At 41.0% G+C, this 20,755-nt stretch overlaps 1 protein-coding gene across 3 annotated transcripts; it reads right to left on the minus strand.

Annotated features, from left to right (window-relative positions):
- Positions 1-1,509: 1,509 nt before the first annotated feature.
- HACD2 (3-hydroxyacyl-CoA dehydratase 2) lies at positions 1,510-19,976 on the minus strand. Of its 3 annotated transcripts, none has more exons than XM_015868728.3 (7): positions 19,823-19,976; positions 16,868-16,985; positions 16,486-16,504; positions 13,699-13,787; positions 7,966-8,087; positions 7,167-7,345; positions 1,510-5,202 (listed from the first exon to the last, which is right to left on the minus strand). In XM_015868728.3, exons 1-7 carry the CDS (start codon positions 19,951-19,953, stop codon positions 5,120-5,122), a joined length of 741 nt encoding a protein of 246 aa, XP_015724214.1. In that variant the 5' UTR covers positions 19,954-19,976; the 3' UTR covers positions 1,510-5,119. The 3 variants fall into 3 exon arrangements, with proteins under 3 accessions (XP_015724214.1, XP_085408447.1, XP_085408448.1); XM_085552321.1 differs by having other exon boundaries at positions 13,876-16,504; positions 19,823-19,870; XM_085552322.1 differs by lacking the exon at positions 16,486-16,504.
- Between the last annotated feature and the right edge of the window lie 779 nt (positions 19,977-20,755).

Genomic DNA, 20,755 nt, shown 5'->3' on the forward strand with positions numbered 1-20,755 from the left:
CTAGACATGGAAGCGTTCTTAAATGTTGTTAATTTTCCTTTTATAGTGGATTGAAATAACATGCATCTACATAGGAAGAGAAAATGTAGGGATAGTACTGTCTGTAACATCTTTTTCCCTAACGTTAGCACATTATCAGTGTATCAAAGGCACATGGCTGACAATGCCAAGTTAATTTGTGAAAACATGAAACAGGCTTTAGAATCTTTTATATCTGTAAAGGAAAGCACCATTTTGGAAAAGACTGACCAATAAGATTAGAAGCATTGTAAATTTTCCATTCAAATGTTTAATTCCAACTGCTTCAGGGCAGCCTTCAGGAACCACCACAGGAGCTTCATTAATTCCTTCTCACTGCACTTGTCAGAAGACATCTAAAAGTGTGGAAGTGCATTAGTTTAGGAAGCAGAGCTTACAAGCCATTAGATATTGAATGGAACGTCCAAAAAATCAAGTGCCCCGATTCTGACAATCAACCCCAGCTCTCCACAAACGCTCACTCTATTTCAAAGAAATCACACATATTCACTCCTTAGTATTTTACACTGAACAGACCAGCACAGATCCTTCCACAGGTCTTACGTCAGCAACTGCCTATGATTTATTGAAGATAAATCTTAAATACTACCAAGAGCTTCACTTACTTACAAGCACAGAATCCCTACTTTTTCAGACTTCCTAATGTTGCCTGAGGTAGCTACAATTGTTTCCACACACACTGCTTTCAAACAGCAAAGAAGAAACATGTAACTAGTAATAGTTATTCTAAGACAGAAATGAAGCACCACTCTTCACAGCGTAACATTTCAAAGTAGCTTTTAATTGCAGAGTGGTGCTAAGTCCCAGCTATCATGCGTAGGATATGTGCTGATGCTGGTTATGACAACATTATTTCATCCCTTCTGCAGTAAAACAAAAAAATCATTGTAGCTGTGTAATCTCATGACAAGCATATGCCTAGAATAATAGCGTACACTCTGCAACTGCTGCTCAGTTCCTATTAGAGGATTATAACTTGTTATTTATGAGCATTAATGGCATCTAGACACAGTATTTAAATCTCTCTCAGGAAGTGTTAAAAATGCTAAGAGCGTTGCTGTGGTAGCAGACATACTATATTTAGTAAATGAACTCTGAAATATTCTGTTGCATTATTTAAGCATTCCACTATCTTAATAATACTCCAAAGATTTTGTAGAAAACCATCACCATCTAGAGTATGGGTAACAGAAGAACAAGAAGCCGGCATTCTAGCAAGGATTCTTCAGGAAGCTGTAAGTTGGAACATTAATAGAGTCAGTGAACTTGTTACAAATAATTCTTTTGGAAGTGAGCACTTGTCAAAGCATGAAGTGTCTGCTGTGACTTATTGAGTGCCAGAAGTTAGGTATGCTCCAAAAACTTGGGAACTGCAAGGTACAGCCTCACATCAGATGAGTAACAACACAGCCCTAATTCGCATTTGTAAAGTAACTGCTTATATGACTTAAACAGTACTAATACAGCGTATTTTGTTTGGAATTATTTTATTTGGGTTATAGCAATTAGTATCACTGGTCAGTAGGCCAAATCCAGGCAGAGAGCACAGAATCAGTTTCACAAGGCAACAACACAGACTAGTAGTTTAGCATACAAACCATTTCACCGCATTTTCAAGTAGAAATATCTTCCAAACATGCATAAAATTTTATGCTTAGTCTTTCAGAGCTCCACGTAATACCAGATTCCTAAATATACAAAAAATACATTTAACTTATAATAATCTTAGTGAATCAGACTTAGAAAATTACAGTTTTATTCTTCACAACATAGAAAAAAATACAAAAATGACTGTAGATAGTTTTCCCCAAAATTTCACCAACAAATATACATCAAAGCACACGATTTGATGTATACTCATGAAAATTTTAAGATGAAAGCTAGGTTTTTAAATGACACTGCAGATTGGTCTACACAAATGCCAACCTTGCTATTGGTAAATAAAAAAACTTGGATAGAAACATCACATTGTGAAGAATTACAATTCACCTGCACTGTAGTCTGCATCGTGCTGTAATTTACACTATGGATATTTCTACAGTTCCAGTTGTAAGCTCGACACTGGTAAGAACCTTGGTCTTCTGGAGGGTAATGACTAACTTGGTCAAAGCTGGCATGGTAGAACGCAAAGTACCATCAACTGAACCAGTGCACATAACACAAAGACAACCAAAGCAAAAAACATCTGCCACAGCAGTTTGATGATGCTGATAGAAAACATGCAAGCCAAGTAAATGATCTGTGGGGGAGAAAAAAAACCCACCAACTTGTAGATTTGTGAACAAGAGTACTAATCAATGCTTTTATTATAAAATTCACATACTGTGTTACAGCTTTAGTGACTGAAAAGAGGAAATTTACTTACTAAGATGGCAAAAAACACATGTGACCAAAGTCAGTGCTAGGGAAAACCCTAACAATATTAGGGGATCGCACTACAGTTTGTACTCAGGTTCACCTTCCAGTCATTTCCGTGGAAGCCCAACATGAACAAGCACTAAATGTTTCATAGTTCAGATTTTTCCTTTAGAATGAGAAGAAGAACTCTTCTTCTCAAAAAGCTAAAGGCAAATTAATAATTTCAATTAAATATTTCATAATAAAGCTTACTCAGCAAGGAGGCTGGTTGTACAAGCCTCTTCCATATCAGAAGTTCTCTCTGCTTCTCTGTATTGTTCACTTTATCTAATACAGACACATGCTACAACTGTCCCATCAGTAGAGCTCTAAGTTTGTTTCATACAGCAGCATTAAACAACCACTTTTTCCCTGGAAATTGGAACTACAACTTTGAATCCAAGTCTCGGTTTGTCTGTGTGCCTAAATACAAGAAAAAATGAAGGAGCTGAGAACCCACAACATCCAATAACCAGAATCTATCATGAAATCACATTTCTCAGATGACATTCTTCAGAAATGCTGTCACAAACATCTTTGATAGCACGAACAAACAAAAGGAGATGTTTTGTTCAGATGTGGAAGTTTTAAACAATGAGTTCAGTATGATGCAACATTTCTCAGACAACCAGAGCAAAGAAATACACTGACTAACAGAGGAACGAATTTGAATTGTTTCATCTTTGAATGCAGAACCCCACTGAGGTTGAATGCTGCCACAGTATTTTTGCTTACGGCCTACAAATGGCTACAAAAGGTTCAAAATAGAAGCAAAGACCGTTATTGTCTCTTATCCTCTTCCAGCATCTAATAGTCAGGTTTTGAACAATAGGTTTAATAGTCAGTGTTTTGAACAAGAAAGTTGTTACACGTTACTGAGTGCTAGGAATGTCCAATCAGACATTTTGAAGGAACCAAAAGAAATGACTAAAATTGCAGGATTTTGTGTTTGTTTTTTAACTTAATATAGCTCTGACAGATGTGAAAACAGAGAGTAAATGTGGCTCTGCACCAGCACTATATCAAAGAGGCATTGCACTTAGTACTTACTGCCCTACGTTCAGGGAGAACTGCAAGGTGTCACACACAAGTAATTGGGACACAGATATGGATTGTGCCCAGGGAGAGGTAGGTGCTGGTGGGCATAAAACATTCACACCTTATTTATGCAGTAAATCATGATGTTACAAGAAGGAAGTCACAGACACACTCATCTTGTTGTCTGGTAGCTCCAAGGGGGCAAGGACAGCACTATTTAATTTTCAATATGTGGCACAGCAATGACCATTAGCCACATTTCCTTTTGCCTTTGATTAGATGTCTATTCATCTTCCCAGTCCCTTTGTGCCTTCTATTTATTGCCCCCTCCCCACTTAACATTTTTGCTCATATTCTGGGCCACTGCTCATACAGCAGTAGTAGATTCTGCTTCATCACATGGCTCAGTCCTTTTATTTTCTGCTTCACCTTCCCAAGGGAAGGTTTAGCCTGAGAACCCTGAGCAAGCACCTTGGAAAATCTACCTTTCCATGCTCTTCTGCTGTTTCAAAAGAGCAGATAAGGGAAAGGTAGTCCAATCTGTAAAAGCAGCAAGTAATGCACAAGATAATCTGCTTTCAAAAACGTTATTTAGGGTTTTTGACAACGTTTCAGAAGCTGAGTGCCTAGACTTGCATGTTTGGATGTTCTAAAGTGATATACATTAATCAATTAAGACAAGTCATGTTGAAGAACACGTCCTCAGGTGATTCCACAGTAGACCAAATAGTTCTTAACACTAAAAGATGAGTACCACTGAAATAGTGGACAATGATTAGAGATGATCATTTAAAGTCAAAAATGGAGAAGCTGCACCTATTTTGGGGTGACTCGCCTCCTTACATTCTTTAAATTAATTACAGATATCACAAGAAAATATTACAGTTAGTATTTTTTATTTCTTCTATATTTAAAAAAAGCATCCAGGGCTGCAGTACTTTAAACGAGTTTTAATGTTTCAGATGAGCATTATAGCCTCTGAATTAACATCAACATTTGAGTAATCAGCTTAAACAAGACCTTCAAAGAATGCTCTCTGGTCAGACACCCTACTGTTTAAAATCCTAATGAATCACATTCCCCTCACTTCCCATAATTGTTTTCCTGTTCTTGTTTCCATCACCTTTTAAATACACAACCTACCCTTCTAAATTCAAACACTGCCCGGATTACGTTCTCCACTGGAGTCTCTGACAAAATCCTAAAGCATTCCAGGGCATATTGTTTGCTTCCACAGCAATACATACAGTTTCTGGCATGCAGTCAAGCACTTGGAAAAAAAGAGAGGTATCAGTGACACAATCCCAATTCAGGCATTTAGTGAGTACAATTTCATCATTCATACTGTAACCTTCAGGCATTTAGTAACAAAAACAAAAACCATTTAGCACAACAGTTAATGAAAAGTAAAAGGCTACCTGCCAAGCCAGGGAAAGTTTAGAAGTTTTCCGAAGCACTGCAAGCTGAAAATTATTTGGATGTTTTACATTGTGGAATTTCAGTGAACTCAGATTTATTGGTTATTCTTGCTAATTATTGGTCTTTTACCTTTGACACGTTTTATTTTGGTGTATTCATTATAAATATGCTTGGTATTGAAAATCTGCAGCATTTCAATGTTTGAAAAGTTCTGAAAGAATTGAAATTACTCCGGCTTCTTGTGTTCTTCAGTGTGGGAAAGCACCTTTCGCCTCTGATGTAGCATGTGAAAATACAGCTGGGGAAAGACTGAAAACAGACAAAAGAAGAAGTCAGGCTTCTGTCGTTGGTGTAAAACACACTCATATACTCAAGGTCACTGATTCTGTTAAAAGAAAATCTGCTTTTCCACTCTGCTCAAATCATCTTCTGGCTAAAAACAAGCAATATTGCCCTTAATCTTCAGGTACTGCTTAATTTTTGTTAGAACGATGCCATTTTTAATTCAAGGCAAAATACATTATTTCATAATTAACTTTGCACATACAAGAGGAACGACAAAGTTTCTTGACCTGCAGGCAGACAATAAACTGCATTGTGGGGAGGAAAAAAAAGTACCATGAGAAACAGAAGTCACCAGAAAGAACGAAATTCACAGGTTTGTTTCATATCTTATGATTCCAGTGTCTCTTTTTCAGTATTTAAAAAAAACTGGTGGCCATTGCATCCCTATCCTCCCTCCAAAGCTTCTTTCCTCCTATTTCTAAGGTTACATTACACAGTATGTTTTCAGAAGAGTGAAACAGGAGATGCAAAACAGCAAAAGCTTCCATCTTTGTGAGCAACGTGAAGATAAAATAAGGTTAATATCAACAGTTACACTCGCCCGTATTAAGTAGTGAATACACCTGTCCGGAAACACAGAAGTATACAGAGCCATGTGGTTTCTTTTTGAAGTTTAAATATTTGGTATCTATTATACACAAAGAATTGAATGATATCTGGCAAGATGTTTATTTGACAGCCAAGAACTAACTTAGATACTTTAAGCCAGATCAATGGTAAGATGCAACTATCAAGAATATTAATCTTAAATTTTAACAGTGGATTTAAAACTTGCTTTCTTCATGATGTTAACTTTCCCAAAATTTCTAAGACCTTCAGCGGGTTCAGAAGACAAGCTTCCTGCATAGCTAGCTTTTATGAATAACTGCAATGATTGCTGCTTTTCTTGAATCTCTGGAACAATACAGGAATATCCGCCTGTGAAAAGGTACCTATGATTTCTCAAGTCCACACAGTCAGTTCTCAGAAGCAAGATACCAATTCACAATAATAAATAATAATAATATTAAAAAGGCTGAATTTAAGTTACACAACCAGCAAAGGATAATGAGTTACAAAATATCTGAAAGACTGCAATTTTAATGGAGAAACAGGGATGAAATTATTTGAGTTCAATGTGCTTCTCTCTCATGTGGTTTGTCAGTTGGGAGCAAGCAATCTCCTAAGAAGTAATTAATACCTGTGTTTATTAGGGGAGGAACAAAATATATTGCTCTGGCTCCTTGGAGTTAGTAATATCAGTGTTTCTGGAGGATAGCTACATGTGTATAAAAAGAATTCTTAGGAGCAGCAGGAAGAAGTCACAAATTTTGATGTCCAAAATAGTTCACAGAAAGAAGAAGCGCTTATAGACAGCCACAGTACTGAAATTAAAACCTTAGAATACCATTTGTCACTCAGCATAAGTAACAACGTTCATAAAAACACAGCTACAGAGATAGCGAGCATCAGTGCCACTGCATTATTTTGCACATTAAACCTCCATCTGCAAATCTAAATTGGCTGAAGACCTACACGCTCTTAATCACTGTTTCTAAGCAGCAAAGCCAAACCTTCAACTGTAAAAACATTCACCAAAGACAGTATCAACTCAAGTTAATTCAACAGAAATGCATCCCTGAACCACATTTTAAGAAACTTCTTTAAATCTTGCTCTCCTGAAGTCTGTAAGTGGGAACAAAATGAAGATGTCAATGTTTGCTGAGCACTACGGTTATTTTATGTATCATATGTAAGAGAAAAAGCACATATTACTATATTATAATCATTGCTAGGAAGCAACCCCTGCAGTTTTAACTCTGACTTCTTTCTTTAAATAATCTTCACAATGAATTTTGTAAAATGAGTTGTGTAGATGCTAATCCCACAATTGTTAGCTTTTCCCGACACTGCTTTTAATATTAAAGAACAAACAAACTTGTACTTACGTGGAATGTAAGAGATCATAACCAGGATCAGGAATGTGTAATAGTCAAAAGAAAAGTTGTACTTATTAGGTAAACTAATGGAATACAAGCCAGACTGCCTGACGTAGGGTAGTGCAGCATATATTGTGAGTAATTCCCCAGTGACTCCCATTGGGTACAATATTATAAACAAAGTATACCTAGAACAAAACATTTAAGAAAAGGATTAAAAGTTGTGACAAAGTACATAAGTACAGCTATGGATGTTCAACTTCTAGACCCTTAACTTTGATTTGAGCACGGCAGTATACGAACATCAATGCAAGACAAAATATTGACATCAACAACAAGTTCTAAATTATTTGAAGGACCATCTTTGAGAATCTGAATGGTATCTTTAAAACAGTTCCCACACCCCCACACTTCATTACTTTGATGTCCAAACTCTGTAGTCGAGGACATCGAACTCCTTAGTTGAGAACATATCATTAAAATAGAGCCTGTCAGTATTAATTAATGAGCTCAACTGTTTCAGGTACAACCCTCAGATTCAATGGTTATTGGTAGACATTAGTTTACTTGCCATAATCACTTCATAAACAGTACTGAGTTCTGATAAAGTACTTTCAGCTAACATTTAATACATTTCAAATCCAGAAATCTGTTGGAAGGAAGCTAGGAAGTCACTTTCACTAACAGCACAATTACACTGAGACAGAACATAACTTGCTCTGCTGCAACTACATTACAGGAGAAATACCTCCATCAAAACAGTGCTTCAAGGCCATTATTATTATTATTATTTTTAATTGCCACCTACCTGGCCCATTTAATGAGATAAGGGAGATGGTTTAACAAGCTAAAGGTGTAAAAAGAGTAACGGATTATCTCTGTGATTGTCCAGGCCACTACAAACAACAGGACACTGTCTTCAGTTTGTACCTGCAAGGAAGAAGCAAAAGGTTAAATATGAACACACGTGTTACTAATTATTCACCAGACTTAAACACCCTGAAGTAAGTCATTCCCATGGGCTGCTTTACTGCATCAGTTTAGAAAACAGACTCTAGGAAAAAGCTTAAAAGCCACATTAGTAATGACAGCAAAAAAATCTCTTGTCATGCTCCATATTTTTCTAGTCGGCTTAAGAATAGCTCTGCTGATCAGATACTGAGAAAAGCTTGTAACTTGTCCTTTCCACTCCTATACAGTACCAAGTTCTGCTTCAGTCCTGTGATTGCTTTCTCGCACAGGAAGAGCACAGGATACTAGCATTCAACATCTGGTTTAGATTTTACACTCTGATCCTACCAAGTGCTATTTCTTGAGGAAAAGGGAAACAGTTTTCCTCACTCCCTTCAAGTGAGTAACTGGCTCTTAATTCTGAGCAGCAACAAGGCAGCAATCAGTAGGTCACAGGTTGAGAGCAGCAAAGCACCATTAGCTCAGGCTGCCTCACTTCAGATAAGCTTGACAACTACCTGCTGCATCCTTCCCTGCTCCTTCTCCCCACTTACTGCATGGAACATTGTTCCTCTAAATGTTACTGCTAATGCTCAAGGCACCACTTTGTTTCACTGCTTTACCCTCCTTAGAGCCTGAACTGAAAATGCACATTACAAAAACAGTTTCTACTCCCCTCATGTTTTGAAGATTAACCTTCAAAAGTGTGTATTTAAAAATGAACTCATAATTATGAGTTTCAGATGGGTAGCAGATATGAGGAGTTATACAGGGCCACATACCTGCACAATAAACTCCAGAGAGAGAACACAATTTCTTATGCAGCACCCTCCCCACCCAACAGAAGCACGATGTGAATTCTCAGCTGTCTGAGCACCTTCAGCCCAAATTCTGTAGACCGTGGGAACAAAAGAGCTCAACTACAAGGAGCTGCATTTACTTTTTTCCTCCAACTCTTGAAAAAGGGGAAAAGGAAGTCGGTAGGTGTGGGTGGTACACCCTATTCATCTTGGGCAGAGTACATGTACAAACAAAGGAACAAGAAAATATACGGGCAAGCAGAAACCTTTTAATAGGAAGGGACTGATCATATGCTTGTGTATAAAGAAGTTCACAAGGATTACTCATTAAAAAACCCCTTTGTTACAGAGACCACAGAATCCAAGAATTGTATAAAAATGTTGGGAATCCTGTGAAGTACAATTACTGTTATTCTATATTCTGCTTTGTACAACAATTAAAGTCACCCTCGTGACATTTTGCACAAAACACACCTCATCCTTTTTCACTTGAAACTGAAAATTTCCTTATATATTAGTCTACCTTAACAAGGCCATAAAAGAGCAATATCCAAAACCTATTTGAAGATTTTCAGAGAAGAAACCACATTTATTTTACACACTGCTTAAGTAACTAGAAAAGGATCTTAACTGTGCTTGTGGTCTGCTTTATAAAGAAGACTTAGTTCTCAGCCTGGAAGTCAGCATCACTTCACAGATGATGCTGTTCCCAAGGAGCATCAACCCTCACAACCACTCCAGAGCTGCATCTTCCGGTCAGCTCAGGACTAGCAGCTTAGTGAGCAAGCTAAACTTATGCATCCCAGACTTCAACCTGTCCTTCGAAACTCCGTTTCTTTTCCTAACTTTGGAAATCAATAGAACCAACAAGTGGAAATTTGTAGCTTGAAGGAGCACCCAAAGAACCAAGAACAAGAAACTGTTAGGCCAGCAGTGACCGATGCACATAGGAGGACAGAGAACTGAAACTGTAACTGCCAGATGATTGCAGGACTGGTAACACCACTTTCTCAAGTGTAGTCTTTTCTATCAGCCTTAGTGTTGGAACCCTGATTGGAAACTACTGAAACTGCTCACACCATCAACAACAAAAGGGTCACTTAGACTGTGTCTTACAATTTGTGTCCCTGCTTAAAGAAGGAGGAACGTTGGAGACCGGTAGTTTTGTGCAAGAGTGATCTATGAACTTTTCAAACACTCTTTTATAACGGGGAGCAAAAGACTACCGTGAACTTTAGCATCACATTTTAACCAAATTCCACAGCTCATAATTAAAAAGTACATTTCTTACACACTAATGGATCTGTCAAAAATCTGTCACTATTAGAGCTTTTCTTTGAGGACTGACAATGTCACAATACTTTAGATAAAGATGTTTGAGATGTACATTATCAAACTCCTGGGAACTGATTTACAAAACAGTCCCTCGAGAGTCTTATTCATTGAGGCACTGCTAATGCTGCATTTGTATCATTCCTCTTCCAACCTCTGTGTACGGAGGAGAATACAGCCAATAAACAGCAGATCCTTTTTAAACCACAAATCCCAGTACTGCCCTCAGAACCCAATTTTTCTTCCTCTATCTTTTCATTCCAGTCTTTGGAAGTGGTGTTAGAAAAAGTCAAAGCATGTTTTATACTTTGTATACACCTTATTTGTCCAGCAGCCTTAATTAGGGTGAATTATACCACGGGCATAATTTTTGGCATGTGTTTCCATTTATCATCCAGGGGGTCTTGCACATATTCCTGCTTGCCTTCATGACTACAGATAACAAAAAGTCTTGAAATACAAGAGAATTTATAGCCTTTTAAGGTGCAAAATTGAGATTCCAAATTGGGAATCAACAAAATAAGGTCTAAGATGCTTTTACTGCTCTTCTTATGTACAAAAAGTTACAGACAAGATTTGAAAGGTATAAGGTATCATGAACGTAGAAATATGGAGAGACCTACAGAATTGAGAGTAACAGTCTGACAAATAGCTTAGTGATCATTGCAGCTAAATAGACCATAAAACAGAAAGGTAAAAACCAGCAGCACTGCGCAACAGAGATGCTGAAACGCATCTTTCTCCAGTCCACAGCTTGGCTTTTGTGGAATATCAGTTAAAAAACACTGCAGGTATAAAGGAGGTACATACAGGAGGTATAAAGGGCCTGACAGACATTTGTGTTGTACAGAATTACTCAAACTTTACACAGATGTAAAGCAGTGATAAATTAGGTCTGTCAGCTACACTCACCAACCAATTTGCTATTCAGAACTTCCCAGTGTGTGATTCTTAATTAGAACACTCTTCAATCTTAAGTGTAAGTATCCTTTACTGCTGATGGAAGATGGCAAGTTTGCAGATGTTGTTGTCTTAATTATGTGCTCAATGAGCTGTACATGTCTTTCTCACACTGTGTTTTTTGATTGTGTTCTAGAAAGGTTCCTCTAAGTGTATACAATGCTACCTTTGTAACACTATCTTTAAATCACAGCTAGCACCTTTTCTAATTAGCTGTCAGAATCAGCTGCAACACTGAACACCACAAAGGCCTTCTGTGATGGCACCAGATGATCTTACTGTTCACATCAACTCAAAAAGACAACTTGGAACTGAAAGGCACCTTCTGTTTTCCTCTCCCTATTTTCTTTCAGCCCTTCACTCCTCATTCTCTTCCCTCCTTTGCAGAAGAATCAGTAAAATTCACCAAACCAATTCCTTTCCAATACACTGACAAAATGCTATTTTCCGGAGTACAGGTGCTATATTACACACCAGGCCCTTCTCCACTACGTTAATAGCTAAATACATTGGGGAGATAAAGGGAAGTCTAATCACTACTCCAAGAAGTGTGCAGTGCTTTAGCATTTGCCATGCTTTAACATTTACAATAAATACCGAATTTAACAACACATCAGTACTAAAAACTCAACAAAAAGCACAAACATGTTAGCAGCAAGCATGCTTCAAATCACATCAAGTATCTCCAAGTATATTTGGGCAGAAAAAAAGGGATGCAATACAGATTTTTCTTCTTTTAACCTTATTAGATACAAAACAGTCTGAAAAAGCAAGATATTGAACAGCTCTCACTCAAAAAGTTAAAGAGGAAAATTGAGTTTTATTTTACAAGAACCTCATCATGCAACTGCATAGCTTACAAGTTCCATAAGCTGTGTGAGAATTTAATCCTGGACTTCATCATGGAGCTCAATTGTGCAGACAGCCCTCTAGAAAGAGTAGAACACTTGTGACACTTGAAATACATCTCCCCAGGCGAGACTGCACGCTCTCTGCTAAGGGTGAAGACAGACTGATGGGGGAAAGAACATTGCCTCTTCATCTGACTCAGTACCTCTAAGTCACAGGTGAAAAGATCATCTCAGGACTCCTAATCATTCTTATGCCAACTTTCTGAGACATTAAAAGAAGGAACACGAGACAGTCTCTCTCTGGATTTTAACCTCACAATCACACAACCGAAAGGGGAAAAAAAAGCCACGCACAACATTATTGAAATGATCCTTGTTAAAAACTCAGTGTTGGGCTAAACTTGCTTGTAAATCCTCTCATTCCACTGTTGCTTTATTTTTTTCCTGGTGAAAACGTGGGCATAAGTTTAAAAAAGCCCAACCCACAATCACTGTGTAGATTTCTCTGGCATTTATCTCCACCAAGCTGCAGAGAATGGAACACTTCTAAGTGCACCAAAAATAAGATCTGTCAGGACATAAATATTGTGAGCCTCTTGAGAAAAATAACACTCATTCACTTCTAGTCACACAAAACTAAGGTACCACATGGACAACCACTACAACATCAGAAGGGGAAGTGAATTATGAGCATATACAGAGACTTACATTCCTCTGCATACGGATGGACATTGCGATAACAGGTGCTGGAGTAAGGAAGAGAAAGCAGCTTCCCTGAAGACTTGGCAAGGAGACAAACTCCTTAAGACATTCTCCTTGTCAAGCCACAAAGTACCTTTCATAGGCACACATAACAACATTAGATGTCTGTCTTTCTGTCAGCTATGCTGGCTGAGAATCAAGACTAATTTCTTTCCTCAATTACACAAAAAGATCAGCTGGCTGCACTAACAGCATAGATGCAGCATATGTGGACTACCGCAAAGTACTCGTATGATACGAAGCCAGTCAGCACGATCTGTATCAGTTAAAGCATGCCCACATATTAAAATAGCCATCCACTGGGAATCAATTTCAAATGATCGCTTCCAGAAGGTTCTGCAGACATTAGTGAAAAGAACACTGATATTTGGTATGGTGAGCAATGCCAAACAACCAGAAATCCAAACCTGCCTACACTTGAATGCATGAAAGATCAACAACAGACAGAGGGAAGATTATCCTGGAAAAAGAGATCATGGAAAACATACAGGAATTGCCATGAACAAACATTTGAGTAGAAGCTGCCATATGCTGTAGAATAGCGAGCAAATCATGTGCAGGAGGGACAGTGAGGAGGTTTTGCTGTTGCTCCAATATGATCAATACCAGGATGCTGTCCCAGATTCTGGGGTCCACATGGCACACTGGGACCTCTGCAACTTGCAGGAAAGACCACAAAAGCTGTGAAAGACTCAAACTTGGATCTATCTGATTTTCAAGAAAGAAATAAATCATGTTATAATGTTATTCCTTTGATCCATGTAAACTCAATTCAACACGTTGTGAAACAACAGAAGACATCTGCAGGAAAACAACTCAGCAATCAAGAAATGCTTTTCAGCGTGGGTCATTCATTTTTGTCATCTATTTTGTAACATAACTTACCTCTTTTACACTATGTGTTACTGCCCAGGTCAGGAAAACCCTTGACATCACTTGGAAAGCAGTCAGAACAACCGAAGAGGGAACAATGCCTGGAAGATATTTTGCAATTAGTAAATACCCCTGACCATTGGAACGAGGGCGGGGAAATAAAGCACAGCGAAGTCAAAGTCCACTTACCAACGTTTTTGGAAGGAAATCATTTTTTCTGTTTTAAATTGGAAAGTACAAAGCCTGTCCCGTGGTGCGTTCATACAGCCCAGCACAACGCAGCCTCCTGACCAAGACTTTGTATATCAAAATGCAAATGAAAGTTTGCACGTTGCACAATATACAACGCAGCTGAACAAGGCAGCTTTTGGGATACGATCTCTCAAATACAATCTGATTCATTAAAATAAACATACAAGATAATCTTTGTTACCATGATTCCAAAGGGAAAACCAACAGAGATGTTTTGCAGAGTGGACCCCCCCAAAGCAGCAAAAGAAAAACAACATCTATAAATAAGCCAAAAGAGACTAACTGGGAACCAACCAAGATTATGGCACAGTAGGACAAACAAGGATTTTTTTTTGTTATGGCCAAGACAATGTCAATCTAAGCCAAAAACATGAGATCAAATTCCGTGACTCACTAGCTACAATTGATGTAAACTCTACTCACCTCTAATTATTAACTAACTGCTCTAAAAAGGTGCCCAACAGACAATCTTAAACTTGGCATTCTCAAAACATCTGTCACCTAACACTGTGTGTGCCAGAGCAGCTCTTGGCAGACAGAGGGCTCTCCAGCCCAAGCCAAGCAGTAAGCTGCGCTCAGACCTCTCCCATGTACTGCACTAAGCCTCCCACCCCACACAGAAAATCCTCCAGCTCTGACAAGTTCTCCCTCTCTCCCAGGAAGCTCCCAATTGGGAACAGGCTGCGTGCATCAGAGCTGAAATGTGGAGCTCTTCATACCCCTCCTAACCAAGCAGGCTAAAGCAAAGTCAACCAGTGCTGACAGCGGCTTATCAGAGCCACAAAAAACCATCAATTGAGATTTTGTAAAATAAAACAGAACTAGAAGGACCACACTGGCAGCACAGGCAACTCTATGACACATTTCTGTTTGTGACAGTCCTATTAGCCTCAATAGTTCATACCTCTGTTTTTCTGAATGCCTACAATGGCTGCATATTCAAACCCTGAATGTTAAGTTCTGTGCTGGAATACCCAGCATTAAAAAACAGTGCACTCAGCTGGTTTCTGTTTGGTGAACCTAACAGGAGTGCTCACAAAAACCTGTGTGCTCATTACAGTACATTGAAACAATCTGACTGTAAGGCTTCCTTTGGAAATAACTGATTTATTTACATTAAAAACATCATTTCCAAGATGGAAGAGAAGAAGTGAAGCTCTGGAGAGGACCGAGCAATTACTGGGTAGAGAAAACTTGTTGGTTTTTTGAAGAATGTTCAGACAGCTCCAGTTGTCTCTCCTTCACCTAAATTGCAGCTATCCCTACACCAACATCTACTTTGAGAAGGTTTTGCATTAATTTGAAGAGCATCTTATCATTTGCTTCTTGATCTGTGTACAACCTAAAGCTGCCCTTTGCAAGGCAACAAGTTCAGAGCAACTGTCGAGGAAGGCAAGAAATCCCACCTCAAACACAGAATTACGCTGCCCTCTGCTGACAAACTTATGAACGTGATTTTAAGTTTTCCAGCAACCACATTTAATTACTCAGAAGAGTCTTTTGCACAAGAAGTCAACATGGGCTTACAGGTCCTGAAGAACCCCCTGCTATGTCAAGTGCTTATAGGCAAAAAAGGAGAAAAACAAATCAGTTTTGTAGCTGCACCTTTAGGAAACTTGAATGCTACATTACTCTTCAAAAAGCTGCTAACAACACTCACAGAGGAGCTCAGGCACTTAGATTCAAAACCACAAGACCAAGAACCTGAACATAAGACTGTTTTTGTGAAAAATCAGAGCTAAGCAAAGGCACAGGCAAGCACTGCTCCCTGCTAAAGCACTGCTCCCTGCTAAAGCACTCTCTATCCTACCATTAATCAACCCAGATGGTAAAGCGAAAATGCTCCCTACTGATGACACCTAACTACTAACCAAGCAAACAAGATGCACCTCTTCCTTCAGACATGAGGCTCCTCAGGCTGACCGACCTACGATATCACTGCCTACCCCAGGCCACTGACACACAACTACGCTCCTGCTACCAAGCTCACAGTGTTAGCTTAACAAGAATCGTCAACTCAAGTCTTCAGTAATTCTCAGCTTCACGGATAGTTCCATTAAAGCACAACTGAATCTGCAATAAAGACTGATCTCCCCCTTGCCAATGATACAACACGTGCCTACCTGCTACAGCACTGGCAAAGCTCAAGTGCCTGAAACATTGTTTTTATTGGGTTTTAAGTTATTTGCAGCTAGAAATAATGGTTGAGAAAAGACAGCTTGGTACAGAACGTTACAGGATGTAGAGAATGGAGAGTCTTGACCTCCTATAAAGCATTTATAAAGTGCTATGAGTTGTAACACTGGAAGGACGCAGATAAAAAACAGACTGTCACGTAACACCAAGCGATAAACCTGTTACGTGTCACTTTCTTTTCTGTGATTTAACTTGTCAAATATCAGTAAAAAATAAATGGCTGCACTTCAAGCAAACATTGAGAAGTTGTGTAGGATTTAAACCTGCAAATTCACAGAGCAGAACATATTTCCGTGCTGAAATACTGCTAACGGGGCTGTGTGCTACAAGAAGAATAAAAGTGAAGCTTACCAAAGGCACAGTGCAGAATCTGGAACAAAAAGAGACACTGAAATTACCAACATTTCAAATGAAGCAATTCAGAAACAACGCTTACTTCTACCATAAGAGCTTTCCATTCCATACTGGTGTGTCAAATATTAAGCCACACGTTCAGTTCTGCTACCCAAGATAAATGGCAGACAAACAGCAGACCAACAGCTCCTTCACTGCTCGCTATAAAGCAACTCATTGAGCATCTGTGTGATGTACTTCTAGAGTTACATTTGCCTTCAAAGTTACCTTACAAATGCTAACAAAAAATCAGGCACCCAGAAAGAACTGCTCAAAGGCTGCTTTGTTTCTGCTACACCAAACGCTGATGAGGAACACTGAGGAAGATCACTGCACGTACCTCAAGCAGAGCTCCAGTTTGGAAGAATTTCAGGGGCTTTTCAATGGAGTAGTAAAGGCTGTGGTAGCTGCCTTTAGCCAGGTATGCCCGAACCAGGCCAACAGCAATCACAAGCCACCTGAAAGAGAGGAAAAATGTCTAAGATGAGGCATTAAGCAGAGCATAAATACAAAGAAACCCTTAACACTTCCCTCAGTACATGACAAAGCAGCAGATACGTAACTGTGCTGAAATACACCAACACAAAGCATTCAATAGCTGGATTCTCTGCAAACCTATTCAAATCAAATATTCTGTTTTTTTAAATATCCTGCAGCATCCACACAATGATCTTTCATATCTAGATACAATTTTTCAATGAGCTGTATTTTAGTTATGGGAGATACTCATGAAATTTTAAGCAAGATTGGCATCACATTTTGTTTAGCTTGAGCAGAAAACCATTTACTGTGAGTCAATTCTCTCTCACTATTCTATGATTTAACAAGCTGCCACACAAGCAAAAAAGAATCACAAAGTAACCTTGATGCTTCAGTTCCAGGTAAACCCTTAGGCTTTATGACAGACCATCCAGCTTCATTGCCAAGAAGTACTTGATAATAGACTGCAAGACAACTGGGCCTGCCTATATAACTTCAGCTTCGCTATGAAGAATATGACCTGCTCACCCTGCTCATTGACTCCTCAGCTGATTTAGGAAGTAACCCGATAATCCGTGCTGCTGGTTCCTTGGCTTCTCACTGCCCAGATCTCTCTCAAGCTGCCCCCACCTACTCGGGGTGCCACCCCACCTCATTTCCACCTCCTTCCAAACTCAGAAGTGCTGTTACAAAGGCCCTGGGTGTCTGTGCTGACAGTGGAGCACCTCACTGGAGGTATCTGCAGACAAAGTCCACGACAGCCTTTTACCCTTTGAAAAAGAAAACTGCAGCTGTGGTTTTGGAAAGGGATTTCTTCACATTTCCCAGTAATTTACAGCACTTGAGATGCTTGTAAATACCGCATGACTTTAGATATTGTGAAGCGCATACAAACGTTCTCCCAAATGTTACACTGAGTTGCATGAAATGCACTTCAAAGTGCAGATTTCTCAGTAATAAGCAACTCTGCCATCCACGCTTGTATTTGTAGCAATGTATGTTAACACAACAACAACCAGCTACTCCATTTCTGCCTGGACTTCTCAGAAGGTGAGCACCAAAGAGAAGAGGTCAGAGTGGGGAGGAGATGTGGAGTGAGGAACAAGCTCTTTTCTCATAGTAAGAAGTTGTTTCCACTAAAGCTGTTTTGTGAAACCAAAACAGTCACTTGCCAAGCGCTTCCCGTTGATAAAGAATCGGATGAATTTGGACTCAGTGCAGAAGCACTACAGCATTAAGGGCTCCCCCTTGCAGCACTGAATGCTTCTCCTTTAGAGCAGCAGCTCACAGCAGGCTGTCACTGTCGTGTTCCTCTGATCTTCCCAATCTCCCCAGCTTGTTGAGAAACATCACTATATTGAGCAACTCCTCGGGTTGCACAAGATGTGGGTCCCTGTTTGTGCCTGCAGACACCTGCTCTCACCTGAGGAACTCGCCTCACTCACCTCCTCCATCCTCCCCTGCAGAACTGCTCTTAGCACACACCAAAGCAGCAATGTGTACAGCAGGAAAAGATATTCCTGCTTGGGACTGAAGCGTTGAGCACCTCTATCCCAGTTCTGTGTTTCTTATGTGGTTCTCCACTTTCAGTGACAAGGAAAAATGGAAGAGAAGTGGATGAGCACAGTAACAGCAACCAAGAAAGAAGCTTGGGGAGTTCAGAAGGGCAGGAAGAACCTCCAGTGCCACTCGAATGTGAAGCTACGAGCCCAATTCTCCAGGCTTCTCTGACTGGCACAGAAACATCTACCTGACACGACAGCTGCAATGCATCCAATAACTGCCATGTGAGAACTTGAAGCTGGACTCCTCATACTCTCCAAGTGCCCCAGATTAAGGCAAATAATACAGCATGTACAACTAATGCTTTCAGATGCTCAAACCTGACAAGCAAACATCGTGTTCAGGACCTCTTTTTAATTCCTTTGCTTAGCTTTAAACTGACTTCACCAAAGTACTGCTTTGTTAATGCAAAAAGAGAACAAGGCCAAGAGCCTGCAAAGAGGAGGTAAGTATGTTCGGTTCAGAGAAGTGCCCGGGGAGTTTCAACTGTGAATGCTGTGCTTTATTGTTCGGGTAATTCAATATTGCTGGGGGATGGGGAGAAAAGAAGAGATTAAATGGCATCAGAGTGGTGGGTAATTATCTCTCTCCGTCTAAACCCTGCACACATCACACGGAGCCACAAGTCTCAGCAGCCCCATTGCACAACCACACACCTGCTGGGTGAGCACAGCGCTCTGCCCCGCCGTTACCTTTGCTCCGGAGCAACGCAATGGCTTCAGCGGCTGGAGCAGCACGAGCAGCGAGTTCAGCATTGAGCAGCATTGAGCAGCATTGAGCTCAGCAGGGAGCTGCGGGGGCACCACTCTCAGCCCGGCACAACTCACCTCACCCGCACGCAGCTCCGGAGCACCCAGGCCGGCACCCAGCAGGGCCGGCTCGCCCCGTGCCCCTTTTAAGGCTCTTCTCTCCTCCCACCCGCACCGCCTCCATCTTTCAAAAGTTGATTTCACCGTCACCCAAGTTACGGCGATGCACCGCAGCCTCTTAACGTGGCGATGAAGTCTCGCCGTTTACCGGCGGTCACGGCCGTCGTTGTGCCGAGCGATGCGCTCCGCCCCCCGCCGGCAGCATCACCCCGCGGCCGCAGCGAGGAGAGCCGGGGGAACCGCTCGGTACCGGAGCTTCTCCTTTCTGTGCCGCCGCACACACACCCCCACCACTGAGTTCGCCTCTGCCGAGAAGGGCCGGGCCCGCAGCACAGGCCGAGGAGGCACTTCGCGTCGGGACGGCCCCGCGCCCGGCTCCTTACCCGGCCGTCATCACCACGTTGTAAATGACGAGGTAGGCCGTGGCCAGGGCTCCCGGGCCCTTCCTCCGCCTTGGCTGCTGCCCGCCGTAGCCGTTGTCCGCCCGGCTGCCTCCGCCGCCCGCCGCCGCCATGTTGCGGCGCTCCCGCGGCCTCCGCCCGCTCTCGGCGCACGGTGGGTGCGAGGGGCGGGGCCTCCCCGCCGCCATGTTGGAGGAGGGCACAGCGGAGCCCGGCCCTCGGGCTGCGGGAGCAGAGGGTTGAGTGTTTCTTTGCGCCTTAAAACAGAGGCTACAAACAGTGCTGTGCAGGAGAGTCCCACAGAAATCGGTGGGAATGCTCATAGGATTCATACTCGCTCGTTATTCACTGCCCTGGGAGCAAACAGCGCTGCACAAACCCGCGTTCCGTGCACGGAACTTGCCGACGTTTCCTCATGCACACGCCGTGTGCCCCAGCTGCTCGTTACACGCCGGACTCTAATTGGGTCAATTCGGTTTCTGCAAATCCATAAACTCAAGCAGTGAGAACCGGGCAGCCCCAAACCCCAACGCTGCTTCAGAAGATGGAATTTGGTACAGAAGGAAAACAAAAAGAATGAAGCTGTCCAACCTGTGCAGCATCATCTTGCGTAAGCTCTGCTGCTGGGGGTCGTTTTGAGCCTACCACAGCCCAGGTGTGGCTCTCTGCAGGCATTGCACGAGCTAGAAGAGGTAACACCTTTTATTAGACCAATTAGGAGAGCTGGCGAGATTAGATAGGATTGCAAGTACGTAAAGATTCCTTCTGTTGAGATCTAATAGTCTTTCTCCTGGACTTCACACTGACAACAACGAAAGGCATTGAAGGTTAAACACGAGTTGGAATCGATTGCTTAGAGCTGAATTAGGTAATGTACCGCACCACTTCTGAAGTCTGTGGTTCCCTGCAGACTGA

Source organism: Coturnix japonica, chromosome 7, assembly GCF_054131305.1.
Source record: "Coturnix japonica strain WE chromosome 7, WE-NBRP24, whole genome shotgun sequence".
Lineage (NCBI taxonomy): Eukaryota > Metazoa > Chordata > Aves > Galliformes > Phasianidae > Coturnix > Coturnix japonica.